Below are 22,490 nucleotides of genomic sequence, written 5' to 3'. Positions count from 1 at the left end.
TGTCCACCAAAGTACCTGTGAAAGTACTGGTTTCACCTGACCATTGTTGTGGTCTCATGTGGACGACCGTCGTTAGGGTCAGGTGACCCTGTTGTTATCCCATGTGAACGACAGTCGTTAGGGTCAGGTGAGCCCCTGGTGGATGACCATCGTTGAGAGTCGTCTGAGGTTATGTGGTTATGTGGTGAGGTTATGTTGTTGACTCTCCTGGGTACCGATGAAAGGGCGACATTGTAGATGGGGGATAGATGGTGTCGCAGACCCCCTCCCCTGTTTAGCGATGGCCTCTCCACTTTTACATAGATGGCTTCCTTGACTCCCCTTTCAAAACATCTGTCCTCCCTGTCCAAGATTTTGACATTGCTGTCTTCAAAGGAGTGTGCCTTTTCCTTTAGGTGGGAGTAGAGAGTGCGGACTAGAGAAAACATAAGAACTGATGAAGCCGCTTGGATAAGAGGCGAAACGTCTTCCACAGACAAATATAAGTCCAGTTGCCTTCGATTTAATTTGAGAAAGAGATAACAATGACCTGAACGAATGAGAACTTGCACAGACGTAATAAGACACAATTTCTCTTGCACCACATTCATTAGTATTGTTTTAATTTAATGCCTTGATTGTTTAATTTTATGGGCAGTCATCCTTAAGAAGCAAACAGTGCAAATATCTTTCTGTGACTTCATGAGTAACAGGAAGATCCTGGAGGAAAACCTTTAATCACATGATCCCAGTGTGATGCAGTGAGACACAGATGACCGTACAATACATAGTGTTGTTTCAGGCAATTCTTTCAAAGCCGCCATTAGGTGGCATCATTGATCAATGTACATTATCTTGGTTTATGCTCCAGTTAGATATGGAGTAATGTCATGTAGTACATCTCATCATCTCTTTTACTTATATTTCTTCTCTTCTCTTCTAATCCTAATTTAATAATTCATCTCCTTTAATTCTAATTTTAGACTCATTTTCTATCAAATTTACTTCAGAAATGAAAGTTATTGGTTACTAGTTACTGTCCTAAAACCTTCTTTTCTTTTTTTTGTTGTTGTTGTCACTAGGCAGAGAAAAGGTTACCTGGCTCGCTCATTAGTTAAACCAATCCGTGTCAGATTAATTGGTCTGCTGTTTCAGGTGTTTTCCTGTGCAGGAGGCTGAGACCACGACAGTGGTGGGAAATAACAAGTACATTTACTCAGGGAACTTACTGTTGCTTACTCAAGTGCAAAACTGAGGTACTTGTACTTTAATTGAGTATTTTCTTTTTCTGACACTTTATGCTGCACCACATTAATGTTTACTCCTCCACATTAATCTTTATAAAATATGAAGCTACACTACAGTTTGTAGAAGAAGAGCTGAAATCATTCGTCTATTTAGAGAATATTAAAACATAATTATAATTTTTGATTCCAGATATTTCACAGAGGAGTTTTTATGCCTTTACTTTAATAACTAATAATTCTGAGGTTTGAACAAAACAAACCACCACCAAACCCCCTCACTGTAGGGGTCCAGGGTTCAGACCTCTACTGTTCTCTTGGTGTAGACCAAACATAACGTCGCCCTCTTGTGGAGAACAGGGTGAAAGACTCATCTGACCACATCACTTTCTCCACATCTCTGGAGACCAGAGCCTCTGGTCTCTGCACCACTGGACTTTCAGATGTGGATTCATCTGTGTGATGAGGGTTTAGCTCTGCAGCTCTACTGTAAGCTCTTTGTAACTGTGGACAAAATTAAACCTTTTAAACTGCTCGTTAATAAGTTTTAACACTGATAGAAACAACAAATGAACAAATAGATCCTATTACTACAGCTACTAACACCTACTAACTATAGCTGCAACAATTAGTCGACAGAAAATTAATCAGCAGCTACTTTGATAATTATTTAATCATTGGAGACATTTATAAAGCAGAAATTTCAAATATTCTCCGGTGTGACACTTTTCATTGGCTCATGTGACAGTAAACTGGAGGTCTTTGTAGGTTTGGACAGTTGGTTGGATAAAACAATACATTTTGGATGTATGTATGAGTATGTGTGTGTCCAGCAGTTTGAAATGAACAGACATTATACACAGTTTTTAGACATTTTATTGACAAAACAATCAGTTAATTGAAAAAAGTATTAGGAGATTAATCAATAATGAAAATATCACAATGAATAGATAGATAACCAGTATGTTTGGAGGCTTTTGTCTTTGGTTATTCTCTGTAATGAATAAATGGACCACATCAGACATCAGATAATCATGGTAATGCATGTTAGTGGCATGCGTTCTTCATTATTGGGGATGAGGTCTTCAGTGGTTGTGCCATCAGCGGGTTGAATTGTTTCCACAGACCTGTCCTTGGATGTGAAGTGAGAAAAACCAGGGGGAAGAACATCGCCCTGAGGAGCTCCTGGGCTGAGGGACAGAGGGTCTCTGTGGTCTGGTCCACAGGAAGCTCTGAGTCCAGGGGCATGTGGATGGGTCAGTGTTCAGATCCAAAAGTGTGGTAAAGACTTTTTAATTAAAGGTAGAACTGAAGTCTATGAACAGGAGGCCTGTGTAGGTGTTCGGTGATTCCAGGCTGTGTTGACTGCACCTTCAACAGACCGGTGGCGTTGGTAGGGGAATTGATATGGATCCTTCAGGGGGAGGAGCTGGGTGTCAGGTATGATAGGATGCTACGCTCAAATGCTTTTATAGCTATAGATGTCAGGGCAACAAGTCTGAAGTCTTGAGGCAGGTGATCTTTGAAGACTTTGGCACAGGGATGATGGTGGAGAGGCTTTTGTAAAGAGATTAAATTTTTTAATACAATCTTAAATCAGGCAGAGTTGAGACACTGGGTTTCCCCTCAGTGTTGATTTATAAAACCTGTGAGTCGCTGCATTCATCTGGGCATTTAACAGTTGTATAGCTTCAGTGGAGTGTTCTCTAGTTTTACTATATGATGTGTTTTCAAAGTTCATATGACGTGTATTTCCTCTAGGAAAGTGTCTTTGTAAAAAATGTGTGTGTGTTTTAATCAGCTGAAAGAGCAGTAGGTTTGTCTCTAAGACTCTTTGGACCAGTTGCTGTTGAGGAACAGGATCATGTTGAGGTTTTCGGGCTCGATGGCGCTCCTTTGGTTGCAGAACTGATCACCTGCCCCGGAGAAGGCTCTCTCTAAGGGCACAGCAGTCGAGACAACCCCAAGTTTTTTCAGAGCCAGCTGGCTTAATTCACCAAAATGATCCATTCCGTTGTACCTCCACCAGGCTAAAGGGTTTGACTCCTCTGAGGACGACTCATAGGACATGTACCTTTCCAGCATGTCTTTGAACTTCGACACTTGAGCGGGAGAGCAGTTTCGACCTGCGGTGAGCTCCTTCAGTATTTTATCCTTTGCTTGTCTTTTGTTTTTATCTGTCAGACGGTTTTTGTATCGTGGATCAAGGAATGTGCTGGGGGCCAGCTGGTGGTTGTTGACATCACCGAACTCCTTTCTACATTTTGAGAGTAAAATCTGAGCAACATTATTGCTTTTCCTTTTCTCTTTGTCAAGTTTCTCCATGAGCGTCGTCAGCAGTGGTAACATGACAGAAATAGTCTCGAATCCACTTTTCATCTTGGACGTAGCTTCCTTTAGAGGCTCCAGAGCAGATATCACGTTCTTGAGTTTCTCTTTTTCTTCTTCATTCAGAATTAAATCTGTCTTGCCTCCCTCGTCGAGCACCATCACCATGGCTCTGTACTGCTGAAGCAGGCGCTGAAGCATGTGCAGCCAAGCGAACCATTGGTCACCTGAGTACATGACCAGCTCGTCTTGTCTCATACCCAGCTGGCGTTGAATCTTTCTGAGCTTCTCCTCAGCTTCAGAATCGTTCTTGAAGAACCTGACGATGTTCTGACACTTTCTGAGAACGTCCAACAGCTGGTCGTTCCTCTTCAGATCCTTAAATACCTCATCTAAAGTGTCAGCAAAACAAGGCATGTCTGTCCACTCCACTTGAACATTTTTCATTTGTGGCATGCCAGCTCTGACGACACTGTGGACCTTTTCTTTCACGCCCCAAGCCTCCATGACACCTAAGAGCTGCTTTTTAATGTTGGCTGTAGATTCGTCTCCAAACAGGCTGGTAGTTTTGAGCATGTAGGACTTGCGTTTCCCATTGCGATCCACAAAGTGGCAACCCACCGTCAGGTAGGGGTCTTCAGGTCTTGAAGACCACAACTCACAGGTCAGCACAATGTCATCAGCAGAGGCCAAGCTGCGTCGCAACTCTTCTTCCTTTTCCTTGTAAACAGTGAGAAGCTCTGAGCGAATCTCAGCTTTGGTAGGAATTTGAACAGTGGGGTTTAGCGCTTCTACAAAACCCAGAAAGTTATCACCTGCTGTGATCTCCAAGGGCTGCAGATTTGATACAATCATCTTCAACAGGCTTTCGTTCAGTATGTGCCGAGTCCCAGCTGTGGAGGGAAACAGATTTAAAGTTCAGGATAACTTGATATTTAAAGGGATGGTTGTTTTCAGGAGGCCTAGGTGTGGCGGTATGCAAATACATGTGTGCGTCTCATTCTCGTGGATGCAATGTCTCAGTGACGCTGTGACGGAACTTCTTCAAATTTGGCACAGACATTCACTATGACCCAAGGATGAAATTATTTGATTTTGGTCGTCTAAGGTCAAGGTCACGGTGAGGTCACGGTGAGCTCACGTAACGCGGTTTTGGCAAAAAATGTCCACTTGGAAACATGTCTTTGACCAAAACTCACTAATTCATTCACTAATTATGACACAATTTAACTCAAACATCTCTAAGGATAAAATGAAGAGATGACATTTAATGTCAAAGATCAAAGGTCAACTTCACTGTGACATCATAATGTTCTGCAGCGAGACCTCTGGTTATTCACTGCTGCAGTGTGTGGTGTAGTTTTAGATCCCCGATAATTTGCGGCATGAATTAAACAATGCTGTGTTTTTGTTTCATGAAGTGTGTAGAGGAACCAGACAGTCAATAACAGACTTGGTTTGAAATATGAATATCTACTTACAGACTATTGGATAAAACGTACTATAAACGTGTGTTAATAGAGCAGCAATAGGACAAGCTGAGTGGTCAAGTGTCCTCTGCTGCAGCATGAGTCAAATACTTAAAGTTGGCTTTTGTGCTTTTAGATATACATTTTGAATTCAAACAGTTTGAATATTTAATGTTTTCTCAATGAGGGTATTTGCACAGACACGTCTCAGGTGCAGGTGCGTTGGAAAACGTCACTATATTCTCGTAAAGAAGAATATCCTGCACACTGCTCTGTCCAGCATCACAATTTATTGATCATCCTAACGTTTCGGTCTCTCTGGACCTTCGTCAGAGGTGTTTTAGGCAATTCTTACAACAATGATCTGACCAGTGGCGGCTGCTGGTCTTATAATGAGGGGAAGCTCATTTTCGGCCTACATCATAAAATGTGTCCGTTTATTTATATGTAAATTCGCAGAATGACAGAAGAGAGTCGCCAGAGACGCTGAGCGTCCGATGGGCGGGACAAAGCCCAGCTTTTATCCAATGACCGTCTAGTTTGGCTGCAGTGGAACAACCCACTCTCTGCTTCCCCAGTGACGTCAGGAGACGCTCAGCGTCTACACTGTGTAAAGCTCTGTGGCGCTGCGGGGATGAATGAGAAGGAAGTCGTGTCGGTTACCTGTGATAAGCAGCTGATTCTGAACAAAAGATGAACGTGTTCTAGCGCATATTTAGTCAATGAAATGTTCACACAACAGAACATATTTGACCAATTAATTTGTTGACATTTTAGGGGAAGCTGAGCTTCCCTTGCAGTCTTAGAGCAATCGCCACTGGATCTGACATACATAACCCTTCACCCATCTTATGTCCAGGTGTGTGTGTATATATATATATATATATACACACACACACACACACACACACACACACACACACACACACAAGGAAGAGAAAACAACATATATACATATTTCATTATACAAAAAACAAGTGAGACATCACAATATCTACTCAAATCTAATCACAAAGTTGTCAACAGAAATTACAACCTGTTGAATGAAAACATTGGTGTTGCAGCTTTTAAAAAGTTATTCAAAGTGTGTGATCACAGGAAGTGTCAGTGGCTAAGGTGTGCTACAGGTAAATCTATAGAGTCCCGAAATGTTTCAGAGCATGACGTGCCATTCGATCTCATCATTCAGTCCTTCAGGGGGGAACGTTTGCAAAACTCCAAATCAAGTAAACTTCTCTTCTATTAAGAATTTGATCGATGTTTCCACCTCTCTCAGGTAGAGTCACCTTTTCAATGCCCTGGAGCCTAAATGATGTTTGAAGTCATTAAAATGTTCTGCTGTTGGTTAATCTCTATGGTTTCTCCTTCTGGTGTTAGCGTCACTGACTCCCTGTAAAATCCTTACATAAAAGCCGTTAACGGTCAGACAGCATCGTATCTCTAAGAGCTCGTAGTGAAGGCTTTTTATCTTTCCTCCTGCTCTCTCTCTTTCACTTCCCTCTGCTCCTTCATTTGACTGTTGGGTGTGGTCGTTCACTGCTGATAAACAACACGTCACTCAGTTTATAGAAAAGGCTTCTCTGCAGATAAAGTCAATAAAGTTTAATTAGTGTGATGCATGTGACCTCAGCTCTGTTTCTTACCTCTTCTCTGCCTGACTTGGTCCCGTCGTGGCGGCTGGAGCCTCTGCTCATGGTAATTACCCCGTCGGGCTTCAGAGAAACACAAGCTGCTGTTAATGTATAATCACAGTGACAGTGTTGTAACAGAGAGAGAACCTGAATGTTCTCATGAAGACAGACTTACATCGACCTCTCTGTGGATTCACGTCAGACATTTTTCAGCTTCACGTCTCCTCTTTACCGTCTTTGTACGTCTCACCTCAGAGTCCTCTCTGCCTCAGTCTGAACTGTATCTGCTCTGATATCATTTTATCACCTGGGTGGAGTTTCAAATGTGAAACTTGGGAAACAACGTAAAGGAAAGTGAAACAGATTTCCACCACACTCTCTCATGTTTCTGCTGTTCCACCTACAAGCTGTACGCAGCCTGTGAACGTGTCCTGGCCTGACTGATGACGAACACGTATCTATAGACCCTCAGGCTCCTTTTCTTATGTAACAGAAGTAATTAGACTGTGGATTGCACAACTGATAATCAGAGGAGTCATATACCAGCTGACAGAAACTGAAGAACAAAGTTGAAGTATTGATGATTAATTCTTCAGACACTGTCTAAATGTAAAGTGAAAGACTGGTGTTTATATTTCAAAGATCCAGTTTTGTTTTTGAAAAAAGAAGAAGAGATAATGTAGTTATAATCTAGATCTGTATATTTCAAGAGGAGTCTCAATGAAAGACCAATGGAAACAGATTTTATCAAATCAACATGAATGTATATCATTCATTTTTAGACGGGTCACTGTCTCCATTTTCTGAATTGTAGATTATGTTTGCCTGTGATTTACATCCTCTGAGTTTATACAAGAATACAATTGTATCTGTTTCCTATTTCCATATATATATATACATAAATACATATATTAAAACAACTGAGAAATAACGGCAGAAAAAAAGAATACAGAAAAACTAGAATCACCTCCTCCTCCACTCAGACTAGTTTCAGGTCACGTCCTGTTTATCTAGAGTCAGATAAAACATAAAATATGAACCATTTGTGTGAAGTTTTGTCATAATTGCTGTGAAGTCTTGAGTAATGGCTAAAAGATGTTTTGTGAGGTCACTATGACCTTGACCTTTGACCTTCAGCAACTAAAATGTAATCAGTTCATTCTTGAGTCCTTGTGAATGTTTGTGCCATGAGAATGAGACGGATAGACAACCTGAAAACAAAATGGCTGCTCTGACTGTCGCCAGGAGGAGGAAGAACAAATGAAAAGGACGTAATGTAAATCAGTCTCAGTCTATCTCAGACACATTTACATACAAGATTGAACTGAATTTCCATGTAGGATGATCAGCCTAAAAGCTCACATGTCACTCTGCTGCTCATCGACCTCCATGACCTCCATGACCTCCATGACCTCCATGACCTCCTGAATCAGGTTCAGACTCTGATGCTTCCTTCAGAGAGTCTCAGTCACTCTGTGTTCGTCTGAATCCTCCCTGACAGAACCACAGACCGTCTCAGTCTGGACTGTTCTGGACTGGTTCTGTGGATGGGAAGACTCATCTCTCCAGACACAGAGCAGATCAGTTCACTCTGGGTGTGGGAGATATTTATTAGTTTGTTGGTGGCTTTTCTTTTTAATTTGTTCTGAGTTTGGATTACTTCAATTGGTTTGTTTTATTTTTTGATAAAATTCTCTTTTGTTAGTGTCTTTATATTATTTGCTTGTTTAGCATAGTTAATTTTGGTTAACTAGTATTGTGTTTATTTGGGTAACACCAGGGTGAGGTAAGGTAGACTGCTATGTGTTTTTTAGTTTTTTTACCAAATGCTCGGATAATTAAAATAAAAACACAAAGGCTTTGGACAAAATTAACCTCACTCCCATGATGCATCAGTGGCCTTTTGATTTTTATGTTGAACTTAAATTTGTTTAGAGACAAATTGCCACGACTCTGGGATCATGATGCTCTGAGACCTGTGAAGTGTCGGCAGAGCTTCCTGTGTGAAACACACACCTGTGCTCAGCTGTGAAAAGGCTCCAGGCAGCACTCACCTGTGGTGTAGTTCTCAGAGTGGACAGCAGGTGTCAGCGTGACTCTACATGTGGCCTGAAGATGTCTGCTGAGCTGCCACTGCACTTTGGATTGAAGATAATGAAAACTGAAAGTACTCTTTCATACAATACTTCAGCTCCATAGAAACCATGCTCCCCCCCCATAATTATAATGTATTTATACATTATAATTCATTATTAGTGTTATTTTACAGAGACTGTGTTTGTGTGTTCTTGACCTCAAGACCTTCTTTGAGGGCCTGGGGGTCAAAAGAAGAAAGGGAAACACTTGTAATCATATATTTCTATATTCATTTTTGTATCTCAAATAAAAACTGACAGTTATTTGTTGTACCAATGTTTTTCTCCTACTTCAGGTTTGTTTCTTAGTGTGGTTCTGTGGGTACTGAGATAAATGAACAAATATATATATATATACTTTGAGGAGTCCTTAACACAAAATACAAACACAAAGCACAACAGCACGTTACACTCACAAGCTCTCCCAGTGTCAGAGTTTACATATACCATCACTAGTAAAGATCCCTATTTTCTTTCACTTTCGTCATCCCTCCTTCGCCTCCCTCACTTCCTCATCACTGATTGGCTCTTGTTTTCACCCTTACCACCCCTCATTTACCTGATTGAGTTCACTTGGGCACTACAAGGTTATGTTCCTCTTCAGTTCTTATTCTTTGTTCATGTTCATACTGTTCATGTTAGTCTGAGGCGACTTTGATTTATTGTCTTAGTTTAATCTTTAATCTCTATTTGTTTCATTTCAGGAGGAAGAGGAGAAGTCAGGAGAGAGTTTCCTGTTTGAAACATTTGATAAGAATGACGAGAGAGTGAGTCTGACCAGTGAAACCAGTCTGTTACTGGGACTAGGATGAAAGGAGCTGTCTTGAATTAATGTGACAGACTGTGCAGGAAGCAGCCAATAGGAGAGCAGCTCTCCTGTGGCGAGGCGGCTTTGATCAGTCATGTGCTGTCTGGGGGAGGCGGAGCTTCTATCAGTCAGGTTTAAACAGGTTTGATTTTATTAAGTCGATGAGGAGTGGGGTAGGGGGTGGGGTGGTAATGATGATGATGATGATGATGATGATGATGTCACTGTGTCACCTGTTTGGACTGTGCTTCAGGTCAAATGTGAAGTGATTCACTGACTCTGCTGTAGCCCTGAGGTTGATCTGGATCAAACCTGCAGGTGACAGAACACAGGTGGGTCCTGCTTTATTTCCTGCCCTACTGTCAGGAGACCAGCAGGTGTGTGTGCGTGTGTGTGCGTGTGTGTGTTACTATGACAACCAGCTTCTCGTAACCAACACCAGAGTACTTGTGTGGACACACACTCACTGACGTCTCCCCTGTGTTTTTATTAGATTCAGCTTGTTCACCTGAGACTGAGCAGCAAGACAACAACCCAAAGGTCAAAGGTCAGAGCTGGGGGGGTCTGTGGAGGAGCCATCAGTCAGACTCTGGATCAAGTCCGCTTGAGGTGGATCTCGGTTCACTTCCACGTAGACTCCACCGGACCAGAACCACAGGATTTAGATGATGATTGAACATGAAGCTGAAGGACTGATAAACAGCTGATCGTGATCATCGTCCTCATCCTACGTCCTTCACGCTGACCTCGGTCTGATGGCGGTGCAGCGAGGAGGCGTCATCCAGACAGAAAAACAACCTGTTTGATTTCAGCTGAGCTCTGATTGGACAGTTTAATGTTCAATGTTTCTCCCATCAGAGCATCTAACCCATCTGATCTGCCTGCTGATCACTGCATCGATCGATCGCTATGTGTGTGTGTGTGTGTGTGTGTGTGTGTGTGTGTGTTAGTTTGACTGATTATATTATTTCACTGTGAAATCAGTTGAAACCACATTTGACTTCGTGTGAAGGAGGAATTAAAATTAGAACCAAGACTCAATCAGGAGAAATGTGAAGGATTGGATATGTGATATAAAAAAATCTCAGTTTACTATGTCAATGTATAATATTTTAGAAAAATGTCAGTGTGTAAAAAATGTCATAGTATACTTTTTCAGAAAATGTCTATAGTATGTCAAACGATATCATAATATAGCATTTCACAAAATGTTAGTTTATTATGTCAAAAAAGTCATAGTGTAATATTTCAGAAAATGTAATTTAAGGTAAACACAAGAAACTTGTGCTACAGAAAATGGACCAGACTCAGTGAATAGCTCCCTAAGCTTAACATGTCCTATGATAACTATTAATTTAGCTATACAGACTAATGAGCAGTGATAACTAACATGTGTTTGGGGTCATCAGGTGGGAACCTCCTTTCACCAGTGTTTCGTCTAGTTGGTCCCACGACACCTCCAGGAGGCTAGACAGTGATCACTGGCGTCCCAGAGTCACTCCCCTAATGCTGCCATCACTGCTCCTCACACCACCATTTTCTTTATCTTGCCTATGCTACCACAAACAACACCATCATCAACTCTGACAAAACACACTAACAGATTCAGCAAACAAACTCCCCTAAACAGTTCTGTTGTGTAGGACTAGATTTTTTTTTTTTTTTTTTTTTTTTACAGAAAGTGGCGGCCATTTTGAATGAGGGAGGTAGAGTCAAGGAGAGATGCCATGTTGGGCTAAACTCTCCCCCGCCGGATTAGGCTGTGCTCTACCTCCCACTACTCCCCCACTCTCCAAGACAATACTACTCACCTAAAACAAACAAACTCACTTAAACAGCCAAAGACACACTACAAACCAATTCAAAGCAATACAAGCAAACAATACAGGCCACCTCACCTGGACTAACCCCATGGTCTCAAAGAGGCTCACACAGGCCACGCCCCCACTTAAAAACACTTCCTCTTCCTGGATTTCTTCCTTGCTTCTCCTAAGAGTCTGTCTATCCTAAGTGCTTTTCCTGCTGGGCCCCCAGCTACCATTACTCCTTCTCATCCAAATCCACTGACTGGATCTTGCTGCCTCATCTGACATGTCCTTTACAATTTTCCTCACACTCTGTCCACTTGCTCCTAACTCCCTCACCAAAGAGACAACAGACCTTGCTACAAATCCTCTGCATCCTACTTCCACTGGACAAATCCTAACTTTCCATCCTCGCTGCTCTGCTTCTGCCCCTAACTCTGCGTACCTGAGCTTTTTCCTTTCATATGCTTCTTCAACTAAGGCCTCCCACGGAACAGTCAGCTCTATGAAATATACTTTCATTCTACTCCTAGACCACAAGACTATATCAGGCCTTAGCTTTGTACTGGCTATTTCCTGGGGAACAACAAGCTTTCCTCCTAAATCTACCTGCATTTCCCAATCACAAGCACCTTCTAAGCTGCCTTGCCTCCTTGTTGTCTTACCAACTTTCTCTCCCTCTTGAACAAACTTGATTGCAACCCTCTTTATTTTAGACCCTCCTAAGTTTGCCTGCCTCCGTAACTCTTCAATTCCTGCAGCTAAGCTTTTTAAAAACTGGTTATGTTGCCACGTATACCTGCCTTGCGACAGATTAACCTTACACCCTGACAGAATGTGCTTTAAAGTTGCAGTACCTGAACACAATGAACATAGTGGGTCTCCATTTACCCAGAGTTTTAGGTTCTGGGGAGTTGGCAGTACATCATAAGTTGCCCCTATCAAGAATCTAATACCACTTTCCTCCATACTCCAGAGTTCTTTCCAGCTAAGCTTTTTCTTGTCTACACCTTCCCAATTCACCCACTGTCCCTGCTTAGCCTGGGCCACTGCCTTAGCACCCCTTAATAATTCCTCCTGTCTACGAACCTGCTCCACAACTAGCTTTCTCTTCTCCTTGGGACCTGCTCTACTCCACACCGGCCAAGCCCCAAGCCTCCCCGGCCTATTTGGACATTACCCACAATCTCTGTATGCCTGAGCGTTGCTTCTGCCTCCTGCACTGCGATTCTTGGATTCCACTTTCTCCCCTTGATTGGGTTTGGAACCACCTTACTAACTACAGCATCTTTACTCCCAGATAACAGGAGCTCTGTCCTAACCTTGGTACATTTAAACTCCTCCACTAGACTAGTTACTGGGAGCTGAAGTATGCCTTTCCCATACAGTGCCACTGTGCTTAAACATCTAGGAACACCTAGCCACTTCCTAATGTAAAAGCTAACTAATCTTTCCATTTTTTCTGCAGTGGATATTGGAATCTCATATACAGACAGTGGCCACATCAGCCTGGGAAATAACCCAAACTGCAGACACCACAACTTCAACTTTCCTGGAAGCCCTGATTTATCTATTCAATCCAGTCCCTCAGCAACATCCTTCCGAAACTGCACTACCTGTTCTCCATCATTCAAGTCTGCGTTGTACCACCTACCTAGACTCTTTACTGATTTTTCCCTAATTATTGGAATTTCCTCTTCGTCTGTTACAAACTTCCTATCACTTAATTTCCCTCTGCTTATTGAGATACTTCTAGACTTATTAGGCTTGATTTTCATACTAGCCCACTTTAAGTTTTTATTAAGTCTCTCAAGTACTCTTTTCATACACGGCACCGTTGTAGTTATCAACGTCATGTCATCCATGTAGGCCCTAATTGGTGTAAGGCGCATCCCATCCTGCCGCCTCTCTCCACCTACAACCCACTTAGAAGCTCTAATGATTACCTCCATCGCCATTGTGAATGCCAATGGAGAAATCGTGCACCCTGCCATAATGCCTATTTCTAGCCTCTGCCATCCTGTTGTGAAGCCTGCTGTGCTTAGGCACAGCCTAATATCTTGGAAATATGATTTTACTAAATTAACCACTACCCCAGGCACTTTAAAATAATCAAATGCCTCCCAAATAAGGCTATGTGGCACTGAACCAAACGCGTTTGCTAAATCCAAAAATATGACATTCAAGTCTCTTTTCTGTGTCTTGGCTGCTTGAATCTGATGCCAAATCATGCTCGTGTGCTCTAAACACCCTGCGAAACCTGGTATTCCTGCCTTCTGTACTGCAGTATCTATTAAGCTATTCCTTTCTAAATAACTAGTTAATCTCCGTGCGATTACGCTGAAGAAGATCTTCCCCTCTACATTTAGGAGAGAGATCATTCGAAACTGACTCAGGTCTGAGGATTCCTTCTCCTTTGGAATAAAAACACCTCCTGCCCTACGCCATGCTCTGGGAATAACCTGTTTCTCCCAAACTATTCTTAATTGCCTCCACAAAAACTTTAGGATATCAGGTGCGCTTTTATAAACCCGGTAGGGGACTCCATTTGGCCCTGGGGCCGAAGAAGCCTTTGCACGCCTGACTACCTCCTCAACCTCCTTCCACCTGGGTGGTCTAACATCCATCTCATGGTCTATCTTTCCTAATGGTGGCATGTCAGGTGGAAGGCCTATTACTCTATTCTGCTCAAAATCTGAATACGTGTTTCTTAGATACTTTTCTACTTCTAACTTAGTTGCCTTAAGCTGCCCTCCCTTTTCCTGGTTAAACAATCCTTTAGCAAACTTGAAAGGGTCCCTGTAAAACGCTGTCCTTACATACTCTTTATTCTTTCTCTTTTTCCTAAGATATTCAGCCCTTCTAAGTACTGCTAGTCTGCCTCTCAAATCTTCTTGCAACACATTAATTCCCCTCCTCTCTTCCTCTGTTGCCCTTTTCCACTGCTTTCTTAATTGTCTTCTTTCCTTAACTAATTTCTCCATTTCCCTTTGCCGTCTAGACTTAACTAACTGTGCTCTTTCAACCCTCTTTCTGTCTTGCACCCCAAATCTTTCTGCACCATAGGAGTAAATTATATCCCCCATCTTCTCTAGTCTATCGCTTGCATTTCCTCCTAGTCGGCTTAAAATTGCTGACAAATCTCTATTGACTGACTCCCATTCTTTCTTGCTATTTGCCATCAGCCATTTTACTCTAGTTTTCTGCTCCATATTTCTCTCTCTGACTGGCCTGTTCACCTCAGTCTCAGCTGCATCCCCTCTTGTACTCTCCTCTTCCTCCTCTGTAACTGTGTTATTGATATCCTTCGAACTGTGGTTTTCTACCTGTCGCTGGACTTCATCCGACTTATTCGATTGACTTCTTAAAAAGTATCGATCGATGCGGCCACAGAAAATGTCATATTATAGTATGTAAAAAATGTCATAGTTTAGTATGTCAAAAAAAGTCCATAATATTTCAGAAAATGTCATAGCATGTCAAAAAGTGTCATGGTTTCGTATGTAAAAAAATGTCACAGTATGTCAAAAAATGTCCATTTAGTAAATCAAAAAAAGTCATAGTATTATTCAGAAAATGTCATAGAATAGTATCAAAAAGTGTCATAGTTTGGTAGTTTGGTATTTCAAACAATGTCATAATATAGCATGTCAAAACAATGTCATAGTTTAGTATGTCAAGAAAGTCATAGTATACTATTTCAAAAATCTCATAGTGTACTGTCAAAAAAATATTATAGCTTAGTGTACTATGCATAGTTCAATATGTCAAACAATGTCATAATATAGCATGTCAAGAAATGTCAGTTTAGTATGTCAAAAAAGTCATAGTACAATATTTCAGAAAATATCATTGAAGTATGTCAAAAGATGTCATAGTTTAGTATATCAAAAATTTCATACTATAGTAGGTCAAAAATATCATAGTTTAGCATGTCCAAAAATGTCAGTTTAGTATGTCAAAAAATGACAGTATAATATTTCGGAAAATTTCATATTTTATTATATCAAAAAAAGTCATAGTTCAGTTTGTCAAAAAAAAAGTCTTAGTATTGAATGTCAAAAAATCTTAGTTTACGATATCAAAAAATGTCATAGTTTCATAAGTCAAAAAATTTTAGTTTAGTATGTCAAAAAAAGTCATAGTATGATATTTCAGAAAATGTCACAGTATTTCAAAAATGTCATTGTTTAGTATGTCAAAAAATGACAGTATAATATTTCAGAAAATTTTGTAGTTTAGTATTTCAAAAAATGTCATATCATAAAAAAGGGTCAGTATATTACGTGTGGGGGTTTAAATACAAATGATCCTTGTTGATTAATTGATGAAATGAGGTGTATGTTTAAAATCTTATTTTCTGTTTGTGAGCAGTTGAAGGTACATGTTTATATCAGGAATAAAAAATGAAGCAGAAAATCATTTAACACATTAAATGAAGCCTGGAGGATTTCAGACTTGTTCAGAAAGTATTCAGACCCTTCACTTTACTCTGTTGTAGATTTAACTGTAAATAGACAAGATGTATATATTATCATATACTGTGCCTGATGCCTTTGCTGATTGGTAAAATAAATGTAGCATCAGAGTTGTCAAGGACAAAAAAAAAAATGTATATATGTAAATTACTTCCTATTCACAGAAGATGATTCTGGTGCTAAATTATGGAAAAGTTAGTATTCTAACAAAACTACAACAACATAATCACCCAGTGAAAAATGTTCATGTATGAACTGGAACAATCTGGAACAAACTGGAACAAAGGAAGATGAATCTTTAGTGGAAGATTTTTATTGGTGGTGAATTTATCAAACACAGATTCATACACGTCTGAACATTTTCTCTCTGAAATCTTCTTCAAAGTAAATTCACTAAATGTTTTATTTTTCCCGCTCATGCAGCGCAGGAAATAAATGTCCTGGAAAGGCCTGACGACCTCTGACCCCTCGTTAGCTCTTCAGCCAATCAGATAAATGCATTCTTTATAACAGGACTTTATAAGCATCCAATAAGAAAATATACGAAACAGATTTTTAGTCTTTCAAAGAATAGAATATGCTGACATTTGAATGTAGAAAAACATTTGATTGAGCTCAGAGATATTGTAAACCAGAGATAGCAGGGAGGTCTCACTCCTGCTCACAAAACCACCATCAGAACTTTTTTCTTCCTCGAGCTTCTTTAACATTTCTTACATCACGAAAACTGATTCCATCCACACGAAAACCAACGAAGAAGAGGATGACGAGCTGCAAAACCCACCCACTATTATCCATCAACTCAACCAGAACACACAAGACTACAAGGACCAGAATGCATTGTGATGCAAGCAGAAACAAAAAGGAGGAAAACAACAACAACAGCAACAACAACAAACATCAGACGGATTCCTTCATATGAATCTCCTGCTTTTTAAACAAAAACTCAATAAATGGCACAAATGTAAAGTAAAAAAATGAGAAAACGTCGATGTCAGTTTGTTTCCGTCCAAGTGCTACATCATCCGTCTGTCATCCTCCATCACAGTGCCTTTCTTACATATACTGCATTTCCCAGCATGCCCCTGCTCATCCACACACAAGGACACACTCCCCCTCCATAAATAGGGATGGAGGGATGGTATGAAAAGATAAAGAGACAAAAAACAAAAGCGCGTGACTTGATGAAGTGTTCACCTCAACCACACGGTGTCGCTGTTCGTCAGTCACTAAAAATTCAGCACCAGAGGAAAAAAGGCCATTTATCGTTTCGATTTTGCGCAGAACATTCGTTTTGATTTTTACCACAAAACAACATGATTCAGTAAAAAAAATTAAACTTGACCCCTCCCCTTCTACTAACCCCGCCCCCTGCATTGAAAGTGGGCGGGGTTAACGTGACCTCTATAGCTGCTGTAGGACTAGCCCCACCCCCTCCTCTGAAGCTCCCAACAGGAAGTTTAACAAGAGTCTTTGGCAGATTTACACAAATAAAAGGCCATCTGCTGCTGGAGGCGGGCGAGAGACAAAGGGACACACAGAGAGAAAGAGAGAGAGAGAGAGGCTCCAGAGTAATCCAGTCTCTATTTTCATATTTCTAACTGATGATGATGATGATAATGATGATGATGATGATGATGATGATGATGATGATGGTGATGATGATCATTCTCAGAAGTCAGTCAGGCAGAAGATTCACCTGATAAAAATAAACAATATCTGGACAAGATACAGGAAATAAAGTTTTAAATTTTTTTAGTAACTACCTGAAGTTTGATGGAGTCAACTCTCTAAATACTGTAATTAATTAACATTAATTCAAATTAATGAATCAGATCTTGGTCCTTTGAGTGACAAACAGAAGCTTTTATTTTGAAAAACATAGAGGCTGAACCTCCAGGATTCTGTGCTGATAAAATGTTGTGATTTTATTATTGTATAACATTTTCATTTTGAAGTTTGTAGGATATTTTTACCTGTTGAACTGTTTAAGAATCTGGAAATTAAACATAGATGCTTATTATTCTTAGTTTTCAGACAAAATGATTGATGATTAAATTGAATCAATATTGAATTAGAGTGATCAGAGATCAAGTGATGGATTCAGCTGTGTCTGATTTCTGTGACTGTCATCATCAGGGAGCAGGTCCAGGAGGTCCAGGAGGTCCAGGAGATCCAGGAGATCCAGGAGATCCAGGAGATCCAGGAGGTCCAGGAGATCCAGGAGATCCAGGAGGTCCAGGAGATCCGGGAAGTCCAGGAGATCCAGGAGATCCAGGAGATCCAGGAGATCCAGGAGGTCCAGGAGGTCCAGGAGATCCAGGAGGTCCAGGAGGTCCAGGAGGTCCAGGAGGTCCAGGAGGTCCAGGAGGTCTTAGATGTCCTGCAGCAGGTCCTGGATGTTTCCTGATCCTGGACAAACGGCTGCAGGAAAAACAGCTTGTGTGAACGCTGCTCAGACACATAGAAACTGCTGATGCTGAGTCTGTTTCTGCTGGTGTTCATGCAGACTGGATGATGATGATGATGATGATGATGATGATGATGATGATGATGATGATGTCTGTCTGATGAGACGTCCGGAGCTGAAGATGAAGATCAGCCTGATGAGTTCAGGCTCCATGAGTCGTCTGTCAGCCGACACACAGTCACATGATGTTTCTACTTGATCATCTGGATCAATCGGTTTGATTATTAATCAGAACTTAAAGAGAAGACCAGTGTTTATTTCAGCTGTTTAACGCCAGATTAGATTTTTTAATGAATGATCACAACCTGTTATATATAGTTATAGTATATAGAGATAATAGATATTACAGCTGAAGATGTTATATATATATATGTGTGTGTGTGGTGTGTGTGTGTGTGTGTGTGTGTGTGTGTGTGTATTATGTGTTGTGCAGAGAATTTATCTGCAGTTTCTGATGTATTTTCTTTTCTCATTGATTTCCATTCATTCACATACAATATGAAAATCAGTGTGTTCACTGTCTAATCATCACAACAATTGTTGACGTTAATGTTCAGCATGTGACTGTGGAGAGTCACTGTGTTTTTACACAAAGTCATTAAAGGTTATTTCATTTTATTAATTTATTCATATTCTTCTGCACTATCTTTCTAATATTTAAAAAGATCCAGATTTCATGTAAAAAGTGTCGTTTGTTTCTGTAGGTGAAACCTGTGAAACACTGATGTGGCTCGTTAAGTTTGTTTTTATTTGTTCAATTAAAAAGAGGATTTTGTAGAAAAGTGAAGTTTTGTCTCCAGAGTTTAAAAGAAGAAACAACATGTGTCAGAGAGATGTCAGTCAGACGGAAGGAGTCAGAAACATCATCAGAGCAGAGACGATCCAGCAGTGACCTCCGCCTCCTCTGATTGGCCGAGCTGCTGAGCAGAGTTCAGGTGAAGGTCAGAGGTCGGGGAGAAGGAGCCGGATCGGTTTCCCGCCTCGGGTCGGTCATTTCTCCTCGGAGCGACTGGAGGACGGTGAAGAGGAGGATGAAGAGGAAGTGCTATGAGGAAGGGAGGAGGAGGATGAGGAGCAGGACGAGCGACGTAGCGAACAGCAGGGAGAGGCGAGGGAGAGCGAGGCCGCAGCCACCGGTGGTGTCGTCTGTCAGGAAGGGCTCCGGAGACTCGTACACCGAGTCATCTGAGAGAGAGACAGAGAGTTAACCTCATATATATATATATATATATATATATATATATATATATATATATATATAAACATCAGACACAGTATTAATATAGAACCAGCTGTATCATCAAACAACACATAGACATAGATCTGCCTTTAGACTGTGTGGAGCTTTAATCATGAAAGTTAAACTGGAATAAAATCAGAATTAAAAAGAAAAGTTCCAGTCTTCATTTATTTACTCATGAGACCCCCCCCCCCCCAATACAGCCCCCCCACACTGACTGAGACTCACTGGTTGGTTTGACGTAGACTTTGAGCTTCAGACAGGGTTTCCCGGCCAGGTTTGGATGTGGAGACGCTGCAGAGGAAACACAGACAGGAAAGACTTAACAGTACAATACTGAAGTGATGATGACATCACTCAGACCTGATCAATAACTGAAGCTGATCAGTTTTCACATCCTCAGCTTCAGGTGATCTAAACACTGATTCTGATTCAGAAAAACTTTTTATCGTCTGAGTTTAAACAAAAGACGATTAATTTCAACACAAATAACTAAAAACACAAATATAACAAAAACAACAACAACAACAACAACAACAACAACAACAACAACAACAACAACAACAACAGCAGAGACACAAGTGAAAACATCTCAGTGTGTTCAGTCTCTAATAATCCTGACACACGTCTACACTCTGTCTCCGGTCTCGTCCTGAGACCTTCACTCTACATGTGACTGTTTGTCTGCACAAATAAAGTTATATAAACTTTATTTAATCAGGAAGTCACAAAGATCCGGACCTGAATATAGAAAGGGGGGCAGCTGTGACCCAGGAGGTGGACTGTACTGATCCCAGCTCCTCCAGTCCACAAGAAGCTGAACCTCAAACTGTCCAGGACGTGTCGTTACTGTGTGTGTGTGTGTGTGTGTGTGTGTGTGTGTGTTGTGTGTGTGTGTGTGTGTGTGTGTGTGTGTGTGTTAGTGTGTGTGTGTGTGTGTGTGTGTGTGTGTGTTACTGTGTGTGTGTGTGTGTGTATGTGTGTTTGTGTGAGACATCCTGTTTAGTTTCTAAAATCAGTTTTAATCCATTTCAAACCTGAACAAAGAACCTGTCAATCAGACTCAGTTAATATATTAATATGTATATTTTATTTCATGACATACACCTGGTTAAAACATAAAAATCAAATTGTTCCACTGAAAAAACATCAAACGTCAAAAATATTTTTTAACAAATAACAAATTATATTTTGAAACAGGAAACATTTAAAAAAATATTTTGTTTTATGGTTTTAAATAAAAAATACATTGAGATCAAGTTCATAAAGAGAGGACAAACACACACACACACTCACACACACACTCACACACTCACACACACACACACACACTCACACACACACACACACACACACACTCACACACACACACAGTCATTAAGTGTAATTTAAAACAAAGAGTCTGTTTCTCTGCTTGAAGCTTTTCAGTCCAAATGAGCCACAATTTAGAAAATGATTCCCAGGTTGGAGGAGAGACTATGTCTAGACACACACACACACACACACACACACACACACACACACACACACACACACACACACACTCACACACACACACACACACACACACACACACACAGACTCACACACACACACACACACACACACACACACACACACACACACACACACACACACACACAGACTCACACACACACACACACACACACACACACACACACACACACACACACACACACACACACACACACACACAGACTCACACACACACACACACACACACACACACACACACACACACACACACACACACACACACACACACACACACTCACACACACACACACACACACTCACACACACACACACACACACACACACAGACTCACACACACACACACACACATCACACACACACACACACACCACACACACACACACACACACACACACACAGACTCACACACACACACACACACACACACACACACACACACACACACACACACACACACACACACACACACACACACACACACACACACACACACACACACACACAGACTCACACACACACACACACCACACACACACACACACACACACACACACACACACAGACTCACACACACACACACACAACACACACACACACAACACACACACACACACACACACACACACACACACACACACACACTCACACACACACTCACACACACACACACACACACACACACACACACACACACACACACACACACACACACACACTCACACACACACACACACTCACACACACACACACACACACACACAGACTCACACACACACACACACACACACACACACACACACACACACACACACATAAATGCAGCAGCTTACGTTACGTTACAACTGCTTCATTAATAAAATCTTTTAGTAAAAATCAGTGAACAAACTGAAAGTCATGAAAATAAAATAATAATTATTATTAATAATAATGGATCAGCTTTAGATCAGTCAGACATCATCCGTGTCTTTGATCAATGTTTGACACGTTTTAGTTTCTCTTTATATTTTGTGTAACTTCCTGTCTTTGTTTTAACCTCTGACTGTTTCACTGATTTTTTACATTTTATTCTTTTTCTTTCTGTGAATAAAAGTGATTTATAAATAAAGTTTATTATTTTTAACAGATCAGATTCTCTATAAAATCAATTAAACCAAAAAATTTAAAAGGTGAAAAATGATTTCTAATTATTTTACAGGTTTGTGAAAATGTACAACGAGACTGTAGCCACCCGGCAGGGACACCCTGAGGGAGAACACAAACACGCCCTCACTGTCTGAGAGACGGGGGGGGCAGGGGTGTACTCAGTAGTACTCACACATGTAGTAGTACTCAGTAGTACTCAGTAGTGGTAGTATTCACAGATGTAGTAGTACTCAGTAGTACT

The 22,490-nt window shown here is 40.9% G+C and overlaps 2 protein-coding genes across 3 annotated transcripts in view; both read right to left on the bottom strand.

Moving 5' to 3' along the window:
• Window positions 1-2,094: 2,094 nt before the first annotated feature.
• On the bottom strand, window positions 2,095-6,916 carry si:ch211-152f22.4 (uncharacterized). Its single transcript, XM_056379004.1, has 3 exons — window positions 6,827-6,916; window positions 6,664-6,732; window positions 2,095-4,444 (listed from the first exon to the last, which is right to left on the bottom strand). The coding sequence occupies exons 1-3, from the start codon at window positions 6,855-6,857 to the stop codon at window positions 3,048-3,050; spliced, it is 1,497 nt and encodes a 498-aa protein (XP_056234979.1). The 5' UTR covers window positions 6,858-6,916; the 3' UTR covers window positions 2,095-3,047.
• Window positions 6,917-18,345: 11,429 nt separating this feature from the next.
• Window positions 18,346-22,490, bottom strand: part of LOC130171350 (ephrin-A2-like) — a 62,081-nt gene continuing 57,936 nt past the window's right edge. For both annotated transcript variants that reach the window (XM_056379312.1, XM_056379313.1), the window contains exons 3-4: window positions 19,816-19,881; window positions 18,346-19,532 (exon numbers count right to left, since the gene is read on the bottom strand). In XM_056379312.1, the coding sequence (XP_056235287.1) occupies window positions 19,393-19,532; window positions 19,816-19,881 (206 nt within the window). In that variant the 3' untranslated portion in view covers window positions 18,346-19,392. The remainder of the gene's footprint in view (window positions 19,533-19,815; window positions 19,882-22,490) is intronic.

The sequence above is a fragment of the Seriola aureovittata genome, chromosome 6, assembly GCF_021018895.1.
Source record: "Seriola aureovittata isolate HTS-2021-v1 ecotype China chromosome 6, ASM2101889v1, whole genome shotgun sequence".
NCBI classification, from domain to species: domain Eukaryota; kingdom Metazoa; phylum Chordata; class Actinopteri; order Carangiformes; family Carangidae; genus Seriola; species Seriola aureovittata.
This window is presented reverse-complemented; position numbering and strand designations above follow the sequence as displayed.

Coding starts and splice junctions, on each gene's coding strand:
- si:ch211-152f22.4 (XM_056379004.1), bottom strand. CDS start 6,857: ATGTCTGACGTGAATCCACAGAGAGGTCGAT. Junction 6,733..6,826: donor GAATCCACAGAGAGGTCGAT/GTAAGTCTGTCT, acceptor GTTTCTCTGAAG/CCCGACGGGGTAATTACCAT. Junction 4,445..6,663: donor CCAAGTCAGGCAGAGAAGAG/GTAAGAAACAGA, acceptor TTCCCTCCACAG/CTGGGACTCGGCACATACTG.